The sequence below is a fragment of the Sturnus vulgaris genome, chromosome 16 (assembly GCF_052056855.1).
Source record: "Sturnus vulgaris isolate bStuVul1 chromosome 16, bStuVul1.hap1, whole genome shotgun sequence".
Classification (NCBI taxonomy): Eukaryota; Metazoa; Chordata; class Aves; order Passeriformes; family Sturnidae; genus Sturnus; species Sturnus vulgaris.
Genome location: NC_142258.1, coordinates 14,165,647 through 14,191,924, shown reverse-complemented (window position 1 = coordinate 14,191,924; position 26,278 = coordinate 14,165,647). Strand labels below are relative to the sequence as shown.

General features: G+C 43.7%; 1 protein-coding gene across 2 annotated transcripts in view; it reads left to right on the top strand.

The window, feature by feature from the left end:
• The window catches only part of ADCY9 (adenylate cyclase 9), an 88,941-nt gene that overhangs the window by 30,466 nt on the left and 32,197 nt on the right, over nt 1-26,278 (top strand). The window contains exons 2-4 of one of the 2 annotated variants that reach the window (XM_014892128.2): nt 12,775-12,947; nt 18,169-18,273; nt 22,371-22,588. In XM_014892128.2, the coding sequence (XP_014747614.1) occupies nt 12,775-12,947; nt 18,169-18,273; nt 22,371-22,588 (496 nt within the window). The remainder of the gene's footprint in view (nt 1-12,774; nt 12,948-18,168; nt 18,274-22,370; nt 22,589-26,278) is intronic. The other variant, XM_014892129.2, reaches the window with a different exon arrangement.

Below are 26,278 nucleotides of genomic sequence, written 5' to 3'. Positions count from 1 at the left end.
ACTTTCCCCAGTGTCTTCTATACCTCAAAGTGATTAAGAATAACTCCACGTCTAAATGAGAAAGGATGTGAGTTACACAGTGGCAGCCCAAAGGCCCAAAAATCAAGCTGGGGAGATTGATCTCTGATTTCCATGGATCCCATAAATCCTGTTTGCAGCCCTTGCAGGGCTGCTCTCTTGCTGAGTGCTGTAACCCCCTTTTGCAGAGACTGGAAAGAGAGACCAGACCTCTGTGATCATCTTATGGTTTAATACTCAGCTTGAATTTCCAGGTGGAGGGTGATGTAGGAATTTGCTTGGACCAAAGTAAGTTTGCATACCAGAAACTTTCTGTCAATAAACCTGATATCATTCAACCATAGAGAAAGCTTCCCTAAGAATAACTTTTTCCCCATTTCTTTCCAAGATGTGAAGTATTTGGCATATCACGAAACTACTGTCTCTTACGTGAGTTTATCAACAGATTACTCAGGGTGGTTCTCTATCTCTCATGCAAGCACAACAGAAACATTATTTATATTGTATTTGTTTAGATAGGAGATGCCTCTTCCTAAGGGCTGGGAGATGGCTGAGTCAGTTCTCCAGTAAGATTAACTGGAGGAGATAGCAGGGCACTGTCTTTGGGTTTGGTTTTTTTGAGAGGAGATGAGTTTCCTCAGTGTACTATCTATTTATACCAGCTCAGAGCCCACTGATTTTTCACCCCCGTTGTTTTTGCATTCCAGACACATTCCTGCACTCCCCAGTAATAACTTTTAGCCCGAGGGTTTGAAATGTAATCAGCTAGTTATTAGCACAAAGTCTGAGAATGTTTTTGCAAAGGATGAAGAAATCAAATCTGGGCTGTGAGCTGAACGAGGATCTGGTTGTTGGGGGCTTGCTCTGGTATGAAGTAGGCTGCCAGGACTGGTCCAAGTGCAGAGAATAATAATGGATGATTTATAGAATATTCAAACCTTGGAGAAGCAGAAATGCTGATTTTCCCCATGTCTGCTTTATGTCACTTGAAGGACTTCTACTTGCTTGTCTGGTATCTCCTTTGCTCTTAAAAAGAGGTTTGAGAATCAGCACTGGGCAGAGATTTGCTGCTGGGAGAGTGGGGGTGGACTCATTTCAAAGGAGCCAATAGAACATTTCAGTAGATGTGCATTTGGGGGATATTTCTTTAACTGCATGTTATTTAATGTCATTCCCCCTGGATAGATTTAGTGACATGACATAATGATGATCAAGCAAATCTGTTGGGTAGCAAGTGACAAATCTCCATATCTGTTTCATTGGGAGTTCGTTTGGATACATGAAAGAATTAATTACCTTTATTTTGTACTTTGTGGGCATGAATCATGTTATAATCCATCATGTTATGTTATCTGCTGAAATACATGCTGCTGCAGTGATCCAGCACGTGAAGTGAGTGCACAGGACCACAGGTTTAGCTGTGGTCACCACACATGGTTTAAGGCTTGGCACGAGGTATCTCTGTTAGCTCTGACTCCTGGCCCAGGTGTTTGGCTCCTCTGTGGTGGGAGCTTTGAGGGATGGGCTGAAACCCTCAACAGCGACTTGTAGGACAGAGAATTTGTTTTCTGTCCTTGCAGTTTGGGGGGTGTCATCATCCTTTTTGCCCATCATGTTATTTTCTAGAAATAAGAGATGCCATGAACTCTGTTGGGCAGTGGTCCAGTGGGAGAGAGCAGTAGAAGATGTCCTAGAAGATCAAGGCCAGGTTGGAACTGGTCTAGTGAAGGTGTCCCTGCTCAGGGCAGGGGGCTATTGGAACTAGATGGTTTTTAAGGTGCCTTCCAACCCAAACCATTCCACAATTCCATTACTCTTTGTTGTGGTGATTTACTGAATCCTTGAAGTTTGGGTGCTTTGGCACACTTAGAGGCCAGAGCCTGAGGAGCACAAGCTGGAAACCACTGGAGGTTGGACCAGCTGTTGGACAAGACTCTTCCAGTGCAGAGCTGGCCATGTCTTTGCCATCACACTGTGAGCCAAGAGCACAGTGTCCTTTTCACCAGCTGACAGGGCTGTCCTGCAGCCAGCCACCACAGCAGCCCCATGGCCTGGAGGGCCTGCTCTGGGATCAGCAACACGTGATCCATCTCCAGGATGGGTTTAGTGGCACCTGGGTGAAAGAGATCCCTGCTGTGGATCCAGCCTGGGTGAGAGAGATCCCTGCTGTGGATCCAGCCTGGCTATTGTGGATCCAATCTGAAACTACGGCTGCTGTGCAGAGAGGAAGGGATGGTTCCAATGTGGCTGTCAGGACTGGAGGTTGCCTCAGTGTTGTACACTTAGGAAATGGAAGGAATTTTAGAAACATTTTGACTGTGTGAATAAACATAGTTCTGGCAATATTTCCTTTTTAACCTTGTTTTTGGACTTCCAAATGGTTTTTATTTTGGGGAATGATTATTTGTTTACAACTTTACCTAAGGAGGGGAATAAACTGAAAAGCTGGATCCTCTGCTTGGGGGAGGCACAACACTCAGTAGCTGTTCTGAAAAGAGCAGTGGCTCAGAAATTAATCTTATTTTGAGCTCGAAACATTGAAAATACTCAGTGGCTGAAGCCTGCCAGTTAAAATACAGCTGTATAGTGATACACACTTAGGTGGTGGCTGCTCTTGGGAGTTTCTTCTCCATCACCTCACCAATGTTTATACCACTGGGAGATATTGTTATTCTGAAGTGCCTCCTGCAGCAGTTTTATTTACATTAGCTTTATTTTTCAGTACTGAATTAGTAACCGTTTAAAACTGTCAACCACATGTAAACAAGCGGTGCGTAAGTTATGAATAACAACTTACCTGGAATTACAACTGCTTGTTTGGATTGCACAAGGCTCGGCACTGGGGGAGTTGTGAAATGACTGAATTCACTACTGCAACATTATTTCTGTTTGTCTGGGTTCTTGCAGCCAATTTGAATAAATACCCTGGTGCTTACATGATTCCCAGAGCCAGCGGTCCTGGGGGGGATTGCTGGCTTCCCAAGGGTTGGGATATGAGTGCTCCACTCCAGCCCATGTGATGAGCAACATTTTTTGCAGGCTCTGTCAAAGCTGTGCTTGCTCACTGTGTAACTCGTCAGTTCTGACCAAAGAGCTTGGATGGGGGAAGAAATAACTGATCTAATAATAAAATGTATTGAACAAGGATTTGGTATAAACATTAACGCTTCAAACTGTGCTGGTAGGCTCTGATGGCAGGTGGAAAAATGATCGTAGAATTCTGGAATGGTTTGGGTTGGAAGAGACCTCATAGCTCATCTTGTTCCCCAAATGTGCCATGGGCAGGGATGGCTGCCACTGTCCCAGGCTGCTCCAAGCCCTGTCCAGCCTGGCCTTGGGCATTTCCAGGGATCCAGGGACACCCTGTGCCAGGGCCTCCCCACCCTCCCAGGAAACAATTCCTTCTCAATAACCCATCTAACCCTGTCATTCCGTGACAGTGGGAAGCCATTCCTCCTCTTCCTGTCACCCCAGGCCCTTGTCTGAAGTCTCTCTCATCTTCCTTGCAGGTTCCCTTCAGGTCCTGGAAGGCCACTATTAGGTCACCCCAAGGGTTCTCTTCTCCAGTCCCAATTCCCCCAGGCTTTCCATAAAGCAGAGCTGCTCCATCCCTCTGATGACCTTGGTGACCTCCTCAGGACTCACTCCCCACAGGTCCATGTCCTTCCTGTGCTGGGGACCCCAGATGACCTTTTTCTTTACTTTGAGCACTGATATGCAGGCATGTACAACTTCAAAAAAACCTCTATTTTTTATGCAGGAATTATCTAAGATATGCAGATTTACTTCTTTTAATTTGATCCCTTAAGGGCAAATTTTTACATTCTCTGAGTATGTTTTAAAGCTAATCAAGCTAATGAATTGTTGTTGAAGGTAACAACATGGAAGGTACTTGTGTTCCCCATGCAGAGCCCAGCAGATTTGCACATGGATTTTAACTGATTTAGAGTCCCTGGAGCAGGAGGGCACTGCCAGCCTGTGGGATTGCCCTGATCCCAAAAAAACGCTGATTTAGCATGTCACATCCAGCTACCTGCATTATGCAAGAGGGAAGGAATTTGCCTGATCTTAGTCCTGTCAACACAAAGAGATTGCAGCAGCAGTGTAACAAAACAGGCTTCTAAAGTCTTGTTTAAATTGAATCTGGATTCTATTAAAAAGTGTTAGTCCAGAGAGCCACAATAGCTCACTCAGTTACCATGGGCTGAGCAGGCTCCAGTTGCATCAGACTATTGTTTTTTATTGGAATCCTCTCTTCCATCCTGCACGTTTGGTATTCATCAATTCTAAAATATCAATCAAAAAGATAAATGGCAACCTCTGGTCCCAAGTGGAATTTTCCTGGGTGGGATTTCTAATAAGCTTCTAACTGCTTTCACTCTGGCCTCGCCTTTTTAGCTTAAAATGAATAAATTCCCATTCTTGAGAGCCTGGAGCTAAGAAAACTTGCACTTGGAGCCTCTCTTTGACTTCTTTTTAATTCTGCCTGTGTGTAGTAGAGGCTGGTGCAGCCATCCATAGTTCCTGAGGTATGCCAGCTACTGTGTGGGAAGAAAATGTAATATATATGATGTCTCTCTGGGATGTTTGTGGCTTTGTATAATTGTCCTGTCTAGAGCAGTGGAATTCTTGTTGAGAAATCCTTATCTGTGCATAGATCTCTGGTTTATAATACTGCTGTTTAAATAGACTGTTTGAAGTCCTTGCCTTGGAGATATCTCCTGTGCCATGTTCAGGTTGCTTGTTTCCCTCCCACAGTAGTTTGAAGTTGGAAATGCTTTTTTGTTTATAATATAAGGAAGTTTTGGAAGTATATTCTACATATCCCAAAGGATTGCTGCACTCTTTGGGCAATGTGCAATGTCAGAACTTCCCACGTGTGCAAATTCACCAGGGAAACGTGGACAGATCCTGCCCAAAAGCTTGCATTGAAGGGGCCATATGGGAAGCTATTCCCAAAGGTTTCCTCTGTCACCCTGCTGCCTTCCATGCTGTTGCCATGCAGCAGGAATTCCACGTGTGGACAGGGATGTATGGCATGGATTTGTGTTCCAGGGGCTGATCCATGACCCTGTGTTTGGCATTGTGGACCTCTTGGGGTTGTTCATGGCCTTGGCTGTCTGGTTTTGGACTCTGAGGTACCTTCCTGTCAATGATGAGGGGGGAGAAAAAAACTCCAAAAAAAACCCTCCCACATTTGCATCCTGAATGATAAACTGGAAGAAAAAGACTCTCTGTAGTGTCTTCAAAAGACTTTACAGTGTTATGACCTTATCATTTCCCTTGAGGCACAGAGTCCTGAGCCTGCCAAAACAGGCATGGTGTGTGTCTAAAGTGAATTTACATCTGCTTTACATCACTGCAGCCACACCCACAGGCTGGACCTGTCCATCCCACAGCTCCCAGTTTGCCGTGGGTGCAGCAGGAGCTGGGCAGTGCTGGGGAGTGGCTGCACTGGGGCTGAGGCTCTCACTCTCCATCCCTGCTGCTCCTTGATCTCCTCTTCCACCTCTGCAGTCTCCTCAGCCTCATTCCCAGCCCAGCAGTGAAACAAATGATGAATTCTAAATGGGCTGTATCTTTATTAGAAACCACTTCTAATTCAATTCTAATTCTAATTGTTTATATTTCCAGAAAAGGTGTTCTGTGGGAAGAATATAATAATTTTTGAAGTGTTTGGAACCCCCTGTAAGTGCCATGTCCTCATGTGCTTGGGTGACTGGTGCTTTGGCACCTCATTGTTCAAACGTTTCACTTTCTCTTATCATGCTTATTCCTTTCCAGGTGTTAACACAGAGGGCAAAGAGATTGTCAATAAATGTGAAAAATAATGTCAATAAAATAATAGCAGATGCCTTTTCAGGCGTGGGATTGCATCATGGAATTTGTTTTCGTGCCCAAAACTGCAGGAGAGTTTACAGGAGGGCCAAGCAGTGTCAGTAAAAGCCAGACAGTATCTGCATCAGTTAATCCCCAAAATCCTAGAGCTGGAATTAGGGACTCTTTTTAGCTTTAAATGTAGAAGCATCACATATCTCCCAGGTTTTGTGAGGAACCCTTAGGATAGAGAATCTCTTCTCTGCAGCATGTTGGTAAATTTGCTGAACTTCAGGCTTCCCTTGTGGAGCACGCTGTTGCCCCTGGCAAGACTGCAAAATCCCAGGCTTACCTTTCCTTAAACCTGCTTTTTTCTGCTATTAGGGTGACAAGCTATGAGCTGCACTGAGGTGAAAAAAGGAGTTAAAAACTCAGTCAGTGCAGAGAATGGCTCATCTGCTGTTCACTCTCAGTCACCAGCAGATCTGGTAGAACTGAACATAAATAAGGGCAGTTGTAAAGCCCAGTGTAGGGATCAGTCTCTCTTCAGCCTGTCTTTCATCTGCCAGGAGAGTTAAAAAAAAAAAAAATATATATATATATATATATTCCTGAGCCAACAGTGGCAGCTGGACTGCTGTGTTTGAGCTGCATGTCTGTGCTGGGTTTGCCCAGGCCTTTTTCTGACGTGGTTTTTTTTTGTTTTTTTGGTTTTTTTTTTTTGGTTGGGTTATTTTATCTCACCCAGGTGAGAAGAAGATAAAAGAAGAAGGATGGACCACCAGCCTGCAATTTCCTTTCTACAGCTTAGCTATAAATGTAAATTGTGGGTTTGGGTCTAGGATTCCCCACTTAAAACTGGCAGATGTTGAATACCAAAATTACACATGTGTTGTTGATCAACGTTTTCCAAACCCACTGTTGTCTGTTAGATGATCAAAAGATCAAAAATAAGTATTTTGCTAAACAAAGGAGGCATAAGGAAAACAGCAGTTTTCCATAATGCAGAAGATGCCTCTGGTTTCTCTGGCTCTTTGCAGCTCTTCCTTGGAGATTCTGAGGATAGGTTTGGGGTTTTGGTTTTTTGAGTTTCTTTTGTCTTTCCAGTCTCTAAAGTTCTGTTTCTTATTATCGTTCTTTCTGCTTTCCAGAGACCTAAGATAGCAAGTTGGCTCAGAAATTCTTTTTCTCATTTTAGCCACAGGAAATGTTGCTCCATACATTCAAATGCTTTTCCAGGTAGGCTTGTTTGGAATCCAGGTGTTTTGGGTTACATGCTTTTGTTTGCACTGAGCTGGAAGTGGTTTCTGTGGGTTAGAGGGTGGGACTTGTTTCCTTGCTTTGCTGGTTGGGGAAAATAAATTCAATTTTTTACAGAGTCATCCAATGTCCTTTTGTGCAGTCCTGCAGTGTGAGCCACACAAAGCCTGTTGTATAAAAGACAGTGGTGTGACTCTGCTTCCAGCTTTATCTCTGAAATATCTGGAGAGAAAAAGCTGGAATTCACTTTGGAGTATTTTTGGGACTTTAAAATAGAAAAAACCAAAACCTCACAGAGTCTGTTATGGAATAACCCCCTAAGATCGAGTCCAATCTGTGGCCAGTCCCCTTGTCAGCCATGCACTGAATGCCATGTCCAGTCATTTCTTGAAATATCTGGGGGTGGTGACTGCACCACCTCCCTGGGCAGCCCCTTCCAATGCCTAACAACCCTTCTTCTGAAAAAATTTTCTCTGATTTCCAAACTAAACCTTGAGTAGTGACAAGACAGCAGTTTTTTTGTTGTGGGTGTATATAAAATCCCAATTCCCAATCCAGTAGATGAGAGTGTTGTGCTGGGAGGAAGGAAGAAGTTTGTGTGAACTCCCTGTGCAAAGTGCCTCTAATAAAGTGAGAAAACAGTCCCCATAAATACAGATTTGGCAACTGTTGAACTTTAGGAATGAGGGAAAATATTTGCTACTAAAAATCATCTTTAGATTCAGCAGCAGCTTGGACTCATAGGATACTAAAGCTCCTGGACTGCTGGTATGTGCTACATTATTTCTTGCATGAACTTTAGGTTAGTGCTGAAAAATCATTTGAGCTTTGACAAGGAAAGAAAAAAAAAAAAGGCAGCACAGAAAAGTGAGATGCAAAAAAAAGACTGAAATCAGAAGTAATACATTGCTGGGATTTTTTAGTTATTATTTGCCAGTCATGTTACATTCCAGAAATCACAGTTAATAATTTATTTTACAGAGCAAGTCAGTCTAATGAAATTGTGTAACATCACCTTTTATCGTGTGAGGAAACCTCACTATAGGTCTGTGTTTCCTTTTCCTGGAGTGGCAGTGCCTGAATATCAGTGTTTTCACTCCCAGGTTTTTGGTAAAGTGCAAAGATGTCTTTAAAAGCCATGGAGAAAACTTTTTATTGTCTTTCTGAAAAGGGAAAGCAAAAAGCTGATGGATTGCAGGGAAGCACAACCCAGAAATGAGTTACCCATCAGTTCAGAAAGGAGCTCAGAGCAGACCTGAGATATGATTAAACAGTTAAAGCATGGAGACTGCAAGGGAAATGATGGCAAGTTAAACAGTGATGGAGCAGCATGAATATAAAGCTGTTTGGTCAAAGGGGTTGTAATCAATACAATTTGGATTTTATTACATCAATATAAGGAGTATTGCTCTCTCCTAGCACAGAGGGCTGTGTACTGGCAAGCATTTAATCAGAAAGGATGGTCACCTGTTAAACTGCCCATACTGCAACTAAAAAGGTGAAATGATCCGTGGAGGGAGGAACAGGGATATATAAGAAAAGTGGGATTATATTTTGATTAAATGAATCAGTAAGGCCATGACTGAAATTGCCATTGTTTTTTGGTATCTCTTCAAATCAGTGCTGAAAAAGGTTTCAAAAGAATTTGAATTTCCTTACACAGAAACATGAGAAGTGTAAAAATGTTTGCTAGAGAGAAAGACATTTTCCTGTCTGCTATCAACAGAGGGCTAAAACGTTTCAGTTCCAAACAGACGAAGCATCAAGAATTAAATATTTTGTTGAAGAATTTCTTATCAGTATTTGTATTAATCCCTCATTTCCTGTAGGAAAAGACATCCTGTTCTAAATAGATGCATGGAGGGATGTACTCTCCTAATGTAAAAATCAGATTAGATTGGAATAACAGCAACTTCTGACCTGAAGTGGTAAGGATAAATGAGCTGAAAGGAAGGAATAAATGACTGAATTAAGGACTTGAAGGATCAGAACATCTTTCCTCTCCCTTTCCCTGTTCCTTCCTAGCAAGTCACTTCCCAGAGATGAGCTGGGATGCTTTTCCTCAGCTGAGGATGGAGGTTGGGTGTTGTGGGCATGGGCAGGAGGCTCCAGGCTCTCTCTGTTCTCCTGAATTCCCTTTGCTCCACAGCCACCGGCTTTTCTCACGCCACCACAACCTGGGGGAAGCCTGGGATGTTTATACACAGCCTTATTTATAATAACTCTTGTTTATTTTTGTGCATGCAGAAAATAAATTGTGTGTGAGCACATGCATATGGGTTTTTTTTGTTGTTATTAGGAGGTTTTTTTACTGGTTGGGGTGTTTTTTTGTTTTTATAAGCTCAGAGAAATGCCATGGATCAAAGAAAGTCGATCTGAAGAACAGAGCCAAGTACAGAGACTCACTAATGCTTCTAAAATTCCACAGTAGTAGGACTGAGAAACCCACAGTTGTTCTATGAAGACCTCATCTGTTATTATTTTGTCAAAAATACACTTTACAAACACTGCCATGTCAATATTCAAAGTAGATGAGTTGAAGCAATGAGTGTTTTGGCTCAGTGTTCAGGAGCTGTTATTCTTTATAAAGCTTACCGAAATTCAGACCTTGAAGAGCAGTGAAGGGAATGGTTTGTGTTCCTCAGAGAAACACAAGAGAGCTCGTTTGTTTCCCAGGGCAGAAAATACAACTGTGTTAAGGTGGTTTATTGGGGTTGTTGTAGCCTGTTCCCTGTCTTTGCTTCCTAGAGCCACCTCTGGAAAAAGCAGAATTGCAGGTTAAAGCTTGCCAGAGGACAGATTTGCTATAAGGCACTTTGAGGTTGTGCTTCAGCATTTATTTTGGATAAATTTCGGGGAAGGAAGTGAGTACAAGATTGATCTTGGCCTTTATAAATAGCACAACAAGCACCTCATATCACTTTCTGCATTGCCATGTCTTGAGTTACTTCGTTGCACAGCAACACACACCAAAAAAGGCATTTTCACATAAAATAGCAGCTCCTCTATTTATTCATTCCTTATTGTCATGTTACTTAATTGATTTAAACGTGCTGCTGTGGTTGTTTCTCACTCCCTACACTGCCTGTGAGGAAAATGACAGTGTTGGTTGTACTTATTCCCTAGAGATGTGGAAGGAGGAAGAACACTGTTCTCAAAGGATGCATTTTAGTTACACCACTACAGTTCTACTCAATTAATGACTTTTTTTATTTCAGACTCAGCTTAGGAGGTGCTTTGTGAAATGTCACAGAGTTCCAAGGAATACTGAAGCAAATAGAGTTTTCCCTTCATAAGGATTTAATAACAAATAAAGTATTAGCTAGGCCACGTTAGTAAAGTTTTGTAAAGATGAAAGGTTTTGACACCTCTTCATTTTCCAAAACTTTACAAAAATAACCTTCTTCCCTTCTTGCTCTCCTGTTGGCTCCATACAAAACATGTGCAGGATATTGGTTTTTCTCTGTCCCAATTCAAATTCCCCCTTTTGAGTAACGCTCCTTATGCAGGGATGTGGTGGGGCTGGGGAGCACAAAGATGGAATAAAGGGATTTTTAGAGTCCCTGGTGGCAATACCCAAGCACTTTAGCTACTTTTAAAGCCTGGGGCCACTTTAAAGTGGCTTTAGGTGAGGAGTGAGGTCAAGGAGCTGGTGTTTCAGGCTAGGGCAGGGCTGGATTCTGCTTTCCCAAATCCATTTGAGTGTCTGGTGTGTCATGGCCTTTCCCCCTTTTCCTCACTTTGGAGCTCAAACTGGATATAATTTTACTGCATGCGACAAGATTGACAAAATAATTTTGCTGCACAGCACAGTAAGACATAAAAAGCACCTTTTCGAAAGTACAATAAACAAAGAAAAGATGCTTATTTAGGAAAAAAAACTGGAGGAATAATAGGAGTAGGGAAATTACTCCTGTTGCTTTAAGGTAGCTTTTAAAAATAGGAGTAGTCAGTTAATGCTCCAGCCTTTACCACAGTAAACATATAATTGTGAGCTGATTGTGGTGAATTCCTCAAACAACAGCCCCCATCAGCAGAAGTTTGAAGGAGAGAGCCCGACATCTGGAAGCCAGCAGCAGTCAGGATTTTATTAAGCAGCACTGCCAAATAAAATGCGAGCACTGCTATAAATGACATAAAAATAAAGATTGGCTGTGGTGTAACATCTCCGAGATGCCAGCAAGTGCACCCGGGTTTGGAGCTCTGTGTGAGAGCAGCTGAGCTTTCCCTGCAGCTTTGGAGCCCGAGGGGGACATGGTGGGTAGGGATGTGGCTTTCTGTGCTGCTTGTCATGTTCAGGAGCTGAAACTACAAGTGGAAGAAAAAGAGAAACTGCAAAATTGCTCTTAGTGTGCCTGAACTATTTTTATTGGAAAGGTTTTGGCCACGTACAGTCTGTGTTGTGTATTACAGATCCAAAGCAAGGTTTATGGAATATGATTTTGTGTCTGTGAAGGAGGTTATGAGAGAGTGACCTTATCACAGGGAGCAGGAACCTGCTCTCTTCCACTGCAACTTGACACATTTATTTCCAGCGCTCACCCTGTGGATGGAGCCAATTGAACAGGTCGATGGCTGTGACAGCCGTGTCTGGCTGCACTGGGAGCCAAGTCTCAGGGTCAGGGAGGGGATTCAGAGCTGACCCACGTGGGACCCAGCAGCCACCCCAGGGGCCTGGGGCAGGGAGGGTTTGGGGCAGCATCCCCTGGGAAGGTGGCCTTTGGCACCACGGGAAAACGAGAGCTTTGCCCTTCTGCATACTGGTGCCCTCCAGCCTTTGTGGGGGACATTGGTGCCCCTCCGTGCTGAGCAGGACATTGCCCATGCAGTGGCAATCGAATGAGCTCCTGGGAATTCAGAAAGCTGTGATTAAGAGCTCCTTCTCAGGCTTTGTGTCTAGAAATAGCCCAGAACACCACAGCGCAAAGTTCAAGGAAGTAAAAGAAGTGATATGTTAAATGAAATTCCAATCTTTCATTTTTTGAGCAGGTTTTTGATACAGCTCAGCTTGATACAACCTGCTATTTACCAGCCTGGCCTTTAATATTGGATCTGCTTTCCAATTATGCTTCAATTCATACACCAGTTGCAGAGGGCGTGTGTGGGTGTACGTGCGAGAGAGGGAGATTGATTTTGTTCTTTAAAAATGTGAAGTCTGCACTAACTATGAAAACCCATCAGAATTTCTAGCACTTAAATGCCATTTCCTTTCTCAATGTGCTACCAGCACTAAGTAATGTTCACGACATCTCTCTGGCAAGTGAAGGAGTACATGCTGGTTTTTCAGAAGTAGAATATTAATACAGATATCAGTGAAAACCAGGCTGCAGAACCTTTCCAGAAGTAAAGAGTTAAAGTGAAAGCTCAAATTGCAACTTAGAAGCAAATACATAATGTCTTAGCTGTGTTTGTCAGAGTGAAAATGGAATAAAGAGAGTACATGTTGCTGTGTGTTGGAGTCACCTCTTGTGTCTGGAACAACAGATTTGGGTAACCCTATTTGCCACCACTTTGCACAGAAATATTCATATTCCTGCTCGTTTTTCCCAGCCACTGTCTATTCTGTGTGCTGTATTCCTGAGTCTTGGCAGTGCTTTGGTAGTCGCTGTGTCTGAGAACCCCAAGGAGTATTCTGTCTGTCTTTCTGTAGTTCTGACTGGTCTTTTCTATTTCCTGTAGGTTTAAAGACCTATCTGATCTCAGGTCAGAAGGTGAAGGAGCCCCACTGCAGCTGTTCTCAAGCGTTGCTTCCTGGTTTGGAGCCTGCAGACGGAGCCAGGACACCGGGAACGTCATCAGCCGAGAACTCCAGCGACCTGACCAAGACAACCAAACAGGTGGAAAAACCCAAGGTGAGCTGTCCTCTCAAAGCCCAGCAGCAGGGATCTCAAAGCAGGGATGGGGAAACCATACAGGCTTGTTTATGCACTGCTTTACATATTTACATATGCATGGGTGTTATACACAGAGTGACAAAACGGAGTTTGAGGGAGGAAAAATTTACCAAGTCAAATGCCTCGCTCCCCATTTGGCAAACAATCCTTAAAATTAGGAGAGCACTTTTCAAAGGTGGTTTCAAATAAATATTTCTATTTGTGTTTCAGGACTGAGAGATCACTGATGCTTTTTCAGTGGTCTGGAATTTATGGCAGGGAAAAGAATATGATTTATGCAGTTACTGTAACTTCTGTGATTTTTCTGCTTCTGCTGTTTCTCTGTCATGAAGGTCATGTACCTGTGAGCCTTTTCACGAGTATTCAACAGACATCTCTGCAAAAGATAATTGGATTGTTTTTGTGATGGCAGATAATGCTCTGGTGGGTTGGGAGATTGGTTTATCTGCTTGCTCTAGAAACCTATATTTGGAGCTGAGGGCAATGATTTGTATGGATTCAGCTTGGAGGAATGATGACACTTTGTTATGTTCACACCTCTCACAAGATCTCTTGACAAGGAAATCTGTGAAACAATGTGTATTGCTTCAGAGCTTTGCTGTTACTCTCCATCTTCCTTCTCAGAACAGATTTCCCAAACAACAGATGTCTATTCTCTCTTTTCATTTGTGCTAAGAATTCCTTCTCCTGGGCTGCCTGAGATGGGCACAAATGCCAGAGCCAGGGGTGGCCATCTGCAGGTCACTGTCCTTACACTTCAGTGTGGTCAGTCCTGACTGGAGCTCTTCAACACAGGTTTGAGACTCAGCTGACAGAGTTGATGTGGGGATAATTTTCATGCTACTTCATTTTTACTGCTTCTCTTTTTTTTTTTTTTTTTTTCCTGGATTAGGAGAGCATGAGTAGGGCACCTTTGCCCTGCCTCTGCTCCCAGTTTTAAGATTTGAAGTAAAAACATTGGATTACAGGTGAGATCAGCTGGAGGACTGACCCAAGAGATGGTCCAGAGTTGAGTGAGCTCCTCAGAGAGCAGGCCAGGGCTGTTTAACTACAGAAGAGAGCTGTAGCCATCTTTATCCCTCTCCAAAATATGCACTGAGTGTGGTTTGACAGCATCCAAGTTGCTGCTGATATGTTTCTATTCCTTTTCCTGTGTAAGAAAGAATATATTTGGCATCCTGCTGGCACCAGCTTTCCAGCTCCCTCTTGCCTTTCAGTGAAGGCAACGGCAAATAAGGCAGGAAAAAACATCTTAGAGTTGGGGGGAGCTGTACAGATCAACCTGGGAGTGCTGCCCAGGGTGTGGCCGTGCAGAGGTCCAGGTGTGGCAGTGACAGAAACTCCTTCATTTCAAGCACTGAAGGAAGAAGAATGTGCCAAGTGGAGCAGGATTGCTGAGCTGCCTGTGTGGAGCAGAAGGGAGAGAGGAGGGAGGAAGCCAAGCAGGGAAGCTGTGGCTGCTGTTCTGAGAGACAGTGAGGATGCCTTGGGAATGTGAGACAGCAGAGGAGGCTGTGACTGAGGGCTGAAACTGCAGTGAAGGATGGGACTGACCCACCTGCAGCTGGGGCTTGATGACATTGTTATGTACAGACTTGGGGTGGTACTTGTCAAAATGATCCAGGTGCAAAATGAAGCCTGTGGTTAAGGATCACCTCTGTGATGAGTTTTCTGAAATGGGGGGTGAATAACCTTGCAGAAGGGCAGGTACAGCTGCACCACTCTTCTCGAACAGCTGGGGTGTGATGTGGAAAACGTTGCTGCCCTACCATGCTTTGTCTCTAAATTTCTGCTCTGGGGCTGAGTGTTAATTGCTATTTAGAATATCCTGAGTGGAAGGGATTCACAAGGATCATGGCAGTCCAGCTCCTGGCCCTTGAAATGTTTAATTGCTGAGTGAAAGTCTGTAGAGTGCAAAAGTACCAGCATGGCTGTGAATGAGAAAAGGAGAAATGAAAAGCTGCTCAGAAGAGCAACTCAGACAAGTGCCAGCTCAGATTCAGCTGCCTTGGATACCCTGTTGTGCTACAGCTACTGCAGAATTTGTGTCTAGAGGTGCCTGGTTTTACTCATCACCCTCAGCACTGCAGCTCTGGCCAGGGATTTCCTCACAGCTGGGATTCCTGAGCCTTGCCCCAGTGCTCTGCTGCTGCAGTGAATCCTGCATGAACCCAAGCCCAGGTTTCCCTGTGGTCCCATGAGCATGTGGCTGGTGGATGCAGAAGCCATGTCAGAGCAGTTCTGTGGCTGAAGTGGCGGCACAGGAGTGTGGAGCATCCCCACCTCTCCCAGCACAGCCAAGTCTGGGGATTCCTGAATCCACAGCATTCTCTTGAGGGTAATGTGCAGCAGCTTTATCTCTGCTGGAGAGAATCACAGAATCATGGGACAGTTTGGCTTGGAAGGACCTTAAAGCCCATCTGGTTCCATCCTATGCCATGGGCAGGGACACCTTCCACTGTCCCAGGTTGCTCCAGCCTGGCCTTGGACACTGCCAGGGATCCAGGGGCAGCCACCACCTCACTGGGCAAACCTATGCCAGTGTTTCACCACTCTCATTGTAAAAAATTTATTCCTTGTATCTGATCTAAATTGCCTCTCTTTTGCTTTAAAAATATATGTATGTTAAAAACCCCCACATGGTACCACTGCAATTTGATCACAGATCATGCACAATTTTTGAAAAGGAGTGGGTTTCTTTTTTACAGCTTTTGGGTTTTTCGTGAGGGTTTTTTTGAAGCCTGCAGCTTGCTGGTAGGGTCTGGAGATAATAATTTGCAAAAGAATCATGACTTACATGCCGACTGTTTTAAATACAAAGCTGTAAATGGTGTCAGTGTAGGAGGAGATGACTCCAGCTCTGCAAAAGAGACTTAAGTAGGAGAGGCAAAATTACAGGCAAGTTGAAATATTTTTATTTTAAAGGGAATAAGTGGCTATATTGGATGCAAAGAATGACTTTCACATTTTGGGCTTGAACGGATGTTCTAAAGGACAAAATCTGAAAAGGAAAGTCAGGAGGGAGAGTGCAACAGGAATTGATCCATGAAAGGAATTGTATTTCCTCCTCTGATGTATCTGTAGTTCATTTAACTGCAAACCTTGTTGCAGTTTGAATGTCAATAAGATGTGTTTACATTAATAAAATGGCGAACACAGAGGGTAAAAACTCTGAGTAAATCTATAATAGCAGGTGGTTTTTTGAATGGAAACACCCTACCCTGCCTAAGTGGTTTTGGTATCAGTTTATCTTCCCTATCATCTTTTATGACATGCCTCACTTGACAGGGAATCATATGCTGTTGTAAAAATGTTTTAATGATTGCTTGGTATGAAAACAGAAAGTCCTTTGCTTGTCTTGGTGTCTGCTGGAAGTGCATTAATGTTTTATTCATGGCACTGAGGTCACAGCACACGGAGCCTGTGAATGCCTGCAATAGAGAAGGAAGTTAATGATGTTGACTTGAACACATGGGGAAAGTCAGAGGAACTTCTGCCTCTTCTCAAAGGTCAGGCTGCTTTCCCAAGCCCTTTGTCTTCTGGCTTAACCCCAGGAGAGGAGTGTTGGAGGTGATCTTGCTGATTTATTAGCAGGATCAAACAGGGAGTGGTTTCTTCATTTTTTGTTAGAGGTATTTGTTTTTTGTCACCATTGCCTGACTTTTGCCATGGATAAATCTAAATCTAACTCCTACAGGGTTAGTTAGTAAGGCTTGCTAGCCCACTGTCAGTTTATTTTTTGGGCCATCTAGTAATGCCTTCCACCAAGTGGCCAAGACATTAGTGATAGTTAATCAGAGATTATTTTTAAACAAAACCATTTGAGAAGCAACTCCATAGTTTCTTCAGTTGTGTTGGTATTTGTTCAGACTGCACAGGTTCAGAACTGGATGTAAATTGCTTATGTGATGCCAGGTTATGAAACTCAGAGGAATTTCGATGTCCAGCCTAGGGAAGAGCAGACAGGATGGTCTGCTGGCTGCTGAGGAGGCTCAAGGTCCTACAAGAAAACCTTTGAGAGGCATTGGAGAGTGGTTAGATGTCACAGGGAGAGTGGGCTGGGAGAAACATCTGAAAATTAAACATGCTGGGTATTTTCAGGTGGGACATCAAAGGTGGAAAAGGAGCATTAGTTGAAAAGTTAGTTCTGAAAAGATTTAACGTGCTGGTCTCTGAAATGGGGAGTGAACCTCAAGGCAGAAGTTGTGGGTTTGGACTGGAGGGGCTTGAACATGTCCAGAACAAACAGACAAAATTAACATGGGATGTGGAGTTTGTGACAGAAAGCTCACGTTCTTGCTGGAAAACTTGCTGTGATGTTTAGTAGCAGATTTTGGCAAGCCTGGTCACAGTGAACATCTCCAGAGCAGAGGAGGAGCTGCCAAGAGGGCTCAGGGTCCCTCTGAGCAGGATCCTGCCTGAACACTGCAGCACTGGAGAAGAGAGTGAAGAACTTGGAAGATACAAGTCCAAGGTTAATTCCCCTAATGAAGATCACATTTTAACTGAAGGAATTAGCTTATTTTAAAAGCTCAAGTGCAACATTTTAGGTTGCTTCCAAAATGCACAACCTGGAGCTAGTACAAATCCTGATGGTTTTGCTTTCCTTGTTCCCTGTGACATTTGCTGGGTGTTTGGCTCCAACAATGTACATTAGGCTGAGCTCCCCTCCCCTGTCTTTGGGCTCTGTATGAAAAAGCATTTTCCTTTATGCATTTCAGATTTGTTGCTTTCCATTTCCCTGGACTGTTCATAATGCATCATGGTGTTTCATGCTTTTTCTAGATTTTGCTGCATTTTATGCTGTCTTCTCTCCTAATGGCATTCAGATCCTTTTGCAGGCAGGTTTCACACAGGAAAATTGCACTTCTCCTATTAAAGAGTGTTTATTCCTCTTGGGGAGGTCCTTTGCCTGTGCACAGCAATTACAGTGTATCTGTGATCTTACACTAGTGAAGCTTTCCTGGATTAGATTTATCTTCAGCAAACAGCAAATCTGTGATTTATTTTTGAAATGGTGCATTCTGTTCCAGTCAAATTTTGCTCCCTGCCTTCCATTCTGTAGCTTTGTTTATCTTTGAACCGTGCTGCAAGTATACAAGTGGACTAAATTACAAATTGCATCATCCTACAAGGACACCAGAACATTCCTGGCTAAAATTCTTTTGTCTCATTTCAGCCTTGCCCTTCATGTAGTACCACCCTTGCTCCCCACTGCGATGTCAGCATAGATGAAGGAGCTATCCAAAATGGTTGTCAGGATGAGCATAAAAACAGTACAAAGGTAATTGAAGTATTTCTCACTTCCCTCTTCCCCTTATTTCTCTGCTTCACTCAGCTTTCTTATTTTTGCACCACTATTCCTTTATCCAAGCTCTTAAGCAGCCAAACTGATTTTGATTTTTGATTTGTGTTCAAAAATTTAGTTAGAGTCCCCCTGCCCCAATTTTTAAAATTTTTAGTAATGTTGTGGGCTGAGCTTGATCCTGAGAAGGACCTAAAATTTGGACTCTTTAAACTATGCTGATGGTACCCAAAGAGCACTTCTGCACTCTCCATCCTCACACCAGTGGACACAAGTTCTGTGTTTTGCCAGCATCTCCTGCATCACCAGTGTGACACGAGGTCCTTCCTGTTCATGCACAAAATTCACAGCTTTAAGTCACTCTGCATCCTTTCCTGACCAACAGAAACAGCCTCTTCCATATTCTTCATGCTGCTGCCACGCTTGCTTTCCTTGCCTGTTGCTTAGATATTCTCACTGAAGCCACCTCCTTCCTCTGCCTGTTTGTCATCCTGCTCGTGGCCTTCACAGCCTCTCTGCTCTGCCTGTTGCCTCTCACTCCTCCCTGAATGTTAAGCTAAATGCAGACCAAGGACCAGTGCTTATTATCTGGTTGTTATATTTTCAAGTAAATTCTCCTTGGGGAGAATCACTTTGTAGACATTCTCTGAGACAGTGATCTCGTTCTTCATGTCTGTCTTACAGCTCTTCTCACCAGTAAAACTGATTGAAAAGCTTGCCAGCACTGTTGGCACTGCTGAGGCTCTACATTAATCTGTGTTTGTCCCTCTCTGTCTGTACTTGACCTGTTGTCTCATGCTTAAACTGCAAGCTCAGAAGCAGGGCCTGCCTTACCGGGCTGTAGGGTGTGTTACACAGCAGTTCTGTGCCAGAGTTCCAGGAAACAGTCTAAGAAAATAATAAAATTGTGATCCCTTGAGCCCTGAGGGAGGTGTCAGCAGGGACTTGTCTCAAAGCAGCGTGAGATCTCTAAGGCAGAGAACATGTGGGAGATCTGCCTGGGCTGCCAAGATGGGAGGCAGGAGATGCTTCTTCCCCAGGTGGCCTCTGCCCACGTGCAGGGATCTCCAAGAGCTGACTGAAGAGGGATTGTCCTTAGGTACCAACTGCCTGCTTTGAGTTGCTTCCTACTGCAGCTGCACTGGCTTCGTGTGTGTGAATCAGTAAATCATCTGACCCTCCTTGGAGGAGATTTGTACACAGAGTTGAGGATGAGGTCTGGAATTCCAAATCACACGCCCATCTTGGGTTTGGTTTGGTTTGGTTTGGTTTGGTTATTGCTCAGCCAAAGATGGGAGCTCTATCATGGCTGTCAGTAAGTCTGGGATGCCTGTTCAGCTGCAAGCTCAAACAACAGCCACATGCACAAAGTTGCTGTGGCATTTGATTCCCAAGACTTCCTTGCAGCCTCAGCTCTCTTGGGAAGAAGAGCCATGAGCTCCCTCTGCCCATCTCTGTTCCCTTCCCACACCACATGCTGCACTCCTTCCCTGTCTTTAGGGAATGTTAATGATGTTTAATCATATCCTTGGACAGCCCCTGGAGCTTCCTTGTCTCTTGGTGAGAGGAAACTCCACACCAAGCCTCCAAGTTCTCAGGGAAACCCTACAGCCTGTTGCCTTCAGAAGTCCCAGTACCATTGGAACTAACATTTAATAAATAGGGATTTTCTCCTACACAAACAGTTTCATACTCTAATCCTTGCCTGTTAAGATTAATAGAGCACAGAGAAACCTTGAGCAGACTGAAGGGAAGAATTTTCTTGAGGATTTGAGCCTTTGCCAAGGAGCTAAAGAGAAAGTCCATGGTGACCTTCTTTGAAAGAGAGAAATTTTCACTGCATTTTTCAGATGATCTTGAGGAACAGCAGGGAAAGCACATAGTGCATAGAAGTCCAAATCCTTTATTGGAGCTGATCATAGCAAAAACTGTGTGTTCTTGGTTACTACTTTTCAAGTAAGAAGTGGCTGGAGTGGTGAGGAAGAGGAGAAAGATTGTTTCATAGGCAAGAAACAAGGTAGCCATGGCTTTCAGTTTTTTCTTTAGGCCTCAGGTTGTTCTGGGAAATGCTCAGAGCTGATACAATCTTTAACAAAAGTTAAAAAAAACCAGCCCACCAAACAGTGAAGGCTCTTCCCTAAGAGCTGGTTGGTCAGTTTATTTGGTTTCCCTTTGCTCGTCCTCCTCCCCTCAGAACCAGAGAGGTTTGCCCTGGCTCTGCAGGATGCTCCTGATCCCTCTGGCTTGCTGGGTAAGCTGCCAGAGATGTAGGAGGACTTGCTCAGGAGCTGCTCAATGTTTCCTCTTAGAAAAGAACCCGGTGACTTTTCATGTGAGAAGTTCTTGTGCCTGTGCCTTACAGGAGTGTCCCTCTGTGCCGGGGCTCTCGGTGTGCCCCTGCTGGGATCTGTGGCTGGAATCCCCTTTCCCTTCTGTGATTATGGTCTGCAGCAAAGCATTGGCAGCACACCAAGGAAACCACCCCATTTCCTATTCCTTCCTCGGCTGCTGTCACTGTGCTGGGAACACCTGCAAGCTGCCAAAACAACTGTTGTGAGGGCTAGAAGGGAGCAGACTGGAATCCTTCCATCTCCTGGCTCCCAGCACGTGGCTCTGGGCTCACACCTCGGTCGGGGCAGCCCGAGGATGGGGTGGGGATCCCACATCCCCCCGGGAGGGAGGGAGGAAGGGGAAGCACAACCCACCTCCCTCCTGCTTTTCCTGTAGCTCCAGGGAACCATTCCAACACACCTTGTTATGGCTTTAGCTCTGGAGGTCTTGGCTGTGACAGGAGCCAAGCGTTTCCTGACTCTTCCCTGTGCAGGGCTCTCCTGCTGCCCCCTTAGTCTTGTGTCTTCCTTGGCTGTGTCTGAACCTTTCCCTTCACCTGGCTGGGTTCATGTGCCTCCTTTGCTTCACAGGACAGATCACACAAGGAAATGGAATTGATTTTTTTTTTTCTCCAGAAAGGAGATATTTTTTAACTTTAACTAAGTTGATTTTACAATGTCAGTAACATATTTCAGCACGTGGCTTGGGTGGTGATGATATTTATGGTACTTATTTATGGTCACTGTGGTGGCATCCAAGAATAGTCTTCTGGAGGAGCTTGTCACTTCTGTACAAGCAGGAATGGAGAAACTTCTGTCATGAGTGGGCTTCAGGATGAGGATAAATGCTACATGATAAGTGGTAAGATATGGAGGGGGGGAGATGAGCGCTCAAATATGCCAAGTTTGTTCTGTGTTTGCATTTGAAAATGATCCTGACTAACTGCAGTTCATTTTCATTCTAACCACACTTAGCTGTCTAATTCTTTTGGAATTGCTTCAGTACATATTGGTCTAGGTCAAACAAAATGTAAAAGAGGGAACTTCAGGCTCGACTAAAATAAAATTTTTATTTAAAAGTAATTTATGTTCTCTAATGACAGCAGCATTGGTGATAGTGTGTACCTAAGCCATGTTGCAAGCTGTTGTCAGAATTAAAGCTCTTAACTAATATGAAGGCAAAAGAAAACCAGAAAAAAGAAGAATGTCTTAGAGAAGGGAATGCAGTTTAATTGGCAGGAGTTTTTGTTGTAGGGTGAGATGTACAAAAGTGCTGTTCCTACAGATGGGGTAGAGTGGGAACCTGTGGGAAGGTAATGGTCAGGGGAAGGATCAGCAAGGGCTGGCAGAGTGAGTTGTCTCATGACCCAGGGAGAGTCAGCACAGATGAAATGTATATTTAAAAAGCTTTTTAGAAGAATCTTAACTGTAAGATGAGTGAATGAAATTCGGGCTTGTGGTTGGTTGTCATTGAGTGTGTGAAAATGTGCTTTGTTTTCTGCTCCTTAAGGAGTTGGTTCATAAAAAGCACAAAGGTGGCTCCTAAACAGGCACAGGGGAGGTGTGGGAGATGCATCCCCAGGAAATGTGGATGGATTCAAGGCAGGAGGAGTTTGGTCTCTGTGGTCAGGGCAGAGCTCAGGGTGCTGAAGGACGAGCTGCTCTCAGTTCTTGCTCCTCGCCACCTCTTCAGTCTGTTCTGAACCACTGCCATTCCCTGGGTGTGTTTTGCTCTCTGCTGTCCAGGCTCCAGGAGGACACAGTCCAAAGACTCAGAATGGGCTTCTGAGTCCTCCCCAGGAGGAGAAGCTCAGCAACAGCCAGACCTCCCTGTATGAGATGCTGCAGGAGAAGGGGCGCTGGGGAGGAGTGAGCCTGGACCAGTCAGCTCTGCTCCCTCTGAGGTTCAAAAACATCCGAGAAAAGACAGATGCTCACTTCGTGGATGTGATTAAAGAAGACAGGTAAGGAAAATGGAGCTGTGTAGTGTAAAATCCTCTAAAGGTGAGAAGACACCACTGGGGTCCCATGTCTTTAGTACCTGTGTGCTTTTTGTCTGATTTCAGTAATTGTTGTCAACATATAACATGTTATAAGTTTTCTGATTTTAGTCTTTATTGTTTTTAAACTACAGTAGAAACTTGAAACGTCAGAAATTTTCTGTTTAAAATAAGTAAAATCAGTTTTTCATTGCTTCCATGATGAACAGTCCTCCTGGCAGTCCTCCTTCAGTTGAGTCTTTGAAAGGGAAATTGCTTTTTAAATCTCTTGTCACAAAGCTGAACTCCATTTTGTACTCCAAGGTCCTCTTAATGCATGTAGTGTGTACCTTCCTCTGCAATTTGAGGTGTAACATAAAATCTGAACCACAAAACTCACATTTTTTTATAGTAAAAGAAAAACAACTGATAACATGTGACTAATCATGAAATCCTACTGGGCTTGGAAGCAGAATTAATAGGAGTGAATTCTCATGGACTTGCTATCTACTTAGATATTGTAAAATGAGTTTCTCTCTCTCTTTCAAACAAGAAAAAAAGCTTATTGGGGGCAGAGGAAATATTCTTCAAAATTTAGTAGTGTGGGATTTTTATCAACACACAACAACATCTCCATTATGGCAGTGACTCGACTGGAGCAGCTAAAAGCTAGCTTGAGTTTGTTATTATTTATGGCTATTTTTATTTTTTGTTTCATTGCTTCCACTCAGATTGAGGGTATTTTATCTAAATATCCTTGAAACTGTGTTCTCCTATGGACTCAGCAGTTTGGAACAGGGACACCATCACCTTTATGGGAACATGACTTATGCAGGGAAAGGTGAGAGGGAGGAACAGGAGTCCCTCTCCAGTCTCTTACCTAGATTTTCTCAGTTTACCTTTCTTCTGTTGCCAACTTGAGTCAAAATTTAGGGTTCTTTATTTATTTTCTTGGTGTGTGCTCTCTCATTAATGGCTGAGAATGGAGGTTTAGCTGATATTTCCAAATATTAGAAAATAGACGGATTGGGAATGTCCAAATGTTGGCAGAAATCAGCCAGAACAAATAGGAATATTGTTTAAAATGTAACCAGCATTCTGCAAACTGCAAGTTATGGAAGTAGCTTAATTGATGCAGTTGGTCTGCTGAAGACACCTCACTCAAGTTCTTGTGTTCTGGTGCTTTCCTCCTCCACTCCCAAAATGGGTAATTTTTTCTGGTTTGGAAGAAGGAGTACCATGATTTGAGATCAGTCAAAGCCTGACTTTTTTTTGGTCCCAATTAAATATCATCATTACCATATTAAGTGGGCCATTTCTTGTTGCCAGGGAAACTTCTCTGCTGAGTTCAGTTCATGTAAACATAACTTTCCAAAAATAATCTTCTGATTAATTAGATCTATGCGAAATGCTTTAAGCCTACCAGTTTATGCTGATTTTTTCAACATTTCTCAATGAAAAATGATATGGAATAAGCCATTTTAAAATGTTCTTGGTCCTCTTCTGTAAAAGTTGTTGGTCTTGATGAATCCAGTATCTATGAGGATCTTTGAATGGGGAATTGGAGGTGTCTCAGGGAGGGGTCCAAACTTCCTCGTGGTGATTTTACAGGAATCCCCATTGTCACTGAGTGTTGTGCTGTGTTGGTTTGGTGCTGTTGCAAAGCCAAGTGATCTTTCCTGAGCACTGAGCAGTGATTTCCACTGCAGGGCACTTGGATATAAATTCCTGTTGACAGAAAATACTTAACCCAGATACAGTGATAAAGTGCATAAATTAATCCCACAGGTTTCCTGCAGAGCTGGGAAGGGTTAAACATGTCCTGGGGGGATTCAGGAGCCAGTACACTGCATTAGGAAGCTGCCTGGGGCTAGCTGGGAGGAAATGCTGGACACTGGGGATATTGAGCTCAGCTCTGTGGCTGAGAGGTTTTTGCATGCCAAGATTTCACCTTGGAACTGATACCTTGGCACAATTCCAATGTTCTTTAAAAATAATATTAATAAAGACAGTATTAGTGTGGCATGTTTGTATTAGTACATTATAAAAGAATCCTTTTATGAAAGTTACCAGTTTTTACAACTTGATTCTCTGTATTTGACAAACAGTGAATACTTTCAGCTTCCAGTCTGAAAGTCCTGTGCTTTGTTCATTGTAACCTTACTGTGTTCTTTAAAAGAAAACTGTAGTGTAAGAGTATAGAATATTTGAGCTTAATTTCACTGGGAATATCCTCAAAGGATTCTTGGTTTGGGGATTTTTATTTCCAGCAAAAATTAGGTATTCCTTAGGTTATAAACCTTCTGAAGTACAAGAAGCAAATACTCTTATGTGCTGACCAGGGCAGTATTCACAACGATCTCTTCAGACTTCCAGAGCAGAATCTCAGGGATATGTGAAGCTCCCCCAGAACCGGGTTCTGTGCAGCCCTTCATCCCCTCCTTGGAGCAGTTTCTTGTTTAAATACTTTTTCATTATTTTCAAATCTGTTTGCTTCTTTCATTTCTCACTTCCCAGTCTTGCTTGATCCGGGGAACACCCTGTGCTGGGAGGCAGAGGCCTCCTGGGAAGCAGATTATGTACTTGACTGTCTCATCAAGTGGCATCTTCCTTTTGGAGACAGAATGAGCTGACAGGGAGCTGAGAAGGCTCCAGGAATGCTCCCTTCTCCCTGGTTCCATCGTGTTCCACCTTCTGTTTCGTGCTGGACTGTTCCTCCTACATCCTTAACCAGCACAGCAGCACCATCACCACCTCCACTGAGCTTCCCTGCAGGAAGAAAGGGGATTTGACAGTACTTAAAAAGAAACAAACCCAAAAAGCTTTCAAAATTTTTATTATAAAATGCTCTTCGAAATGTCTAAGAAAGGTGGGGAATGAAGACAAGGAAGAACGACAGGGAGAGGGGTGACTCAATGTATCCTGTCATTCCTTCAGAGTATCCTGATAATTGTAATGTATTGGCCAAGGCCAGAATGTTTAAAGGTTACCAAGTATTGGCCATATTCATGCTTAAACTCCTTTGTCTTCTCTAGCATCAGTCTAGGAATGTATGTTTGGTTGATCTTGCATCTCAATTTTTTAAAAAAATGCTTCCCACATGCCATCTTGTGCTGGGAGCTTGTACTTCCAAGGAAACCTCTTAGGCAAGAGTTCCATAAAAATAAACAGAAAATAACCCCGAAACCAAACCCCCTTAAAAAAAGAATTTAGGCACAGACAAGCTCTGTAGGATCTTTCTTTCAGCTTCTTCATCTGCTTGGAATTTGACCTTATGTGCCTCTCTGGATTTTGCTCAGTCACCAGCTTGGAAATTGCCCACTCTGACTGTGGCTTTGGTGCTGCAGTTCCCAGGGTGGGAATAGCACAGGGGAAGCAGCTGCCCCATTTTAGATAGGAGGGATTTTAGACACAATTCACTCTAAGTAACACAGGGAATCAATTGCTTGAAAAGGAGAGGAGCTTCACAGGCAGGCTGTGTTTGGAAGCTGCACAGAGCAGGGGGGACAGGCTGTCCCAGCCACAAGTGCCACGAGCAGCTGTGACCTTGCTCTGTGACCCTGGCACGAAGCACTGGGTGCTCCCAAGTCCCTTCAGCTCCCTGGCACCTGCTCAGGGCAGCAAAGGTTGGCAGATCAGGAAATTTCATCCATCAGGAAACTTCATTCATAAACC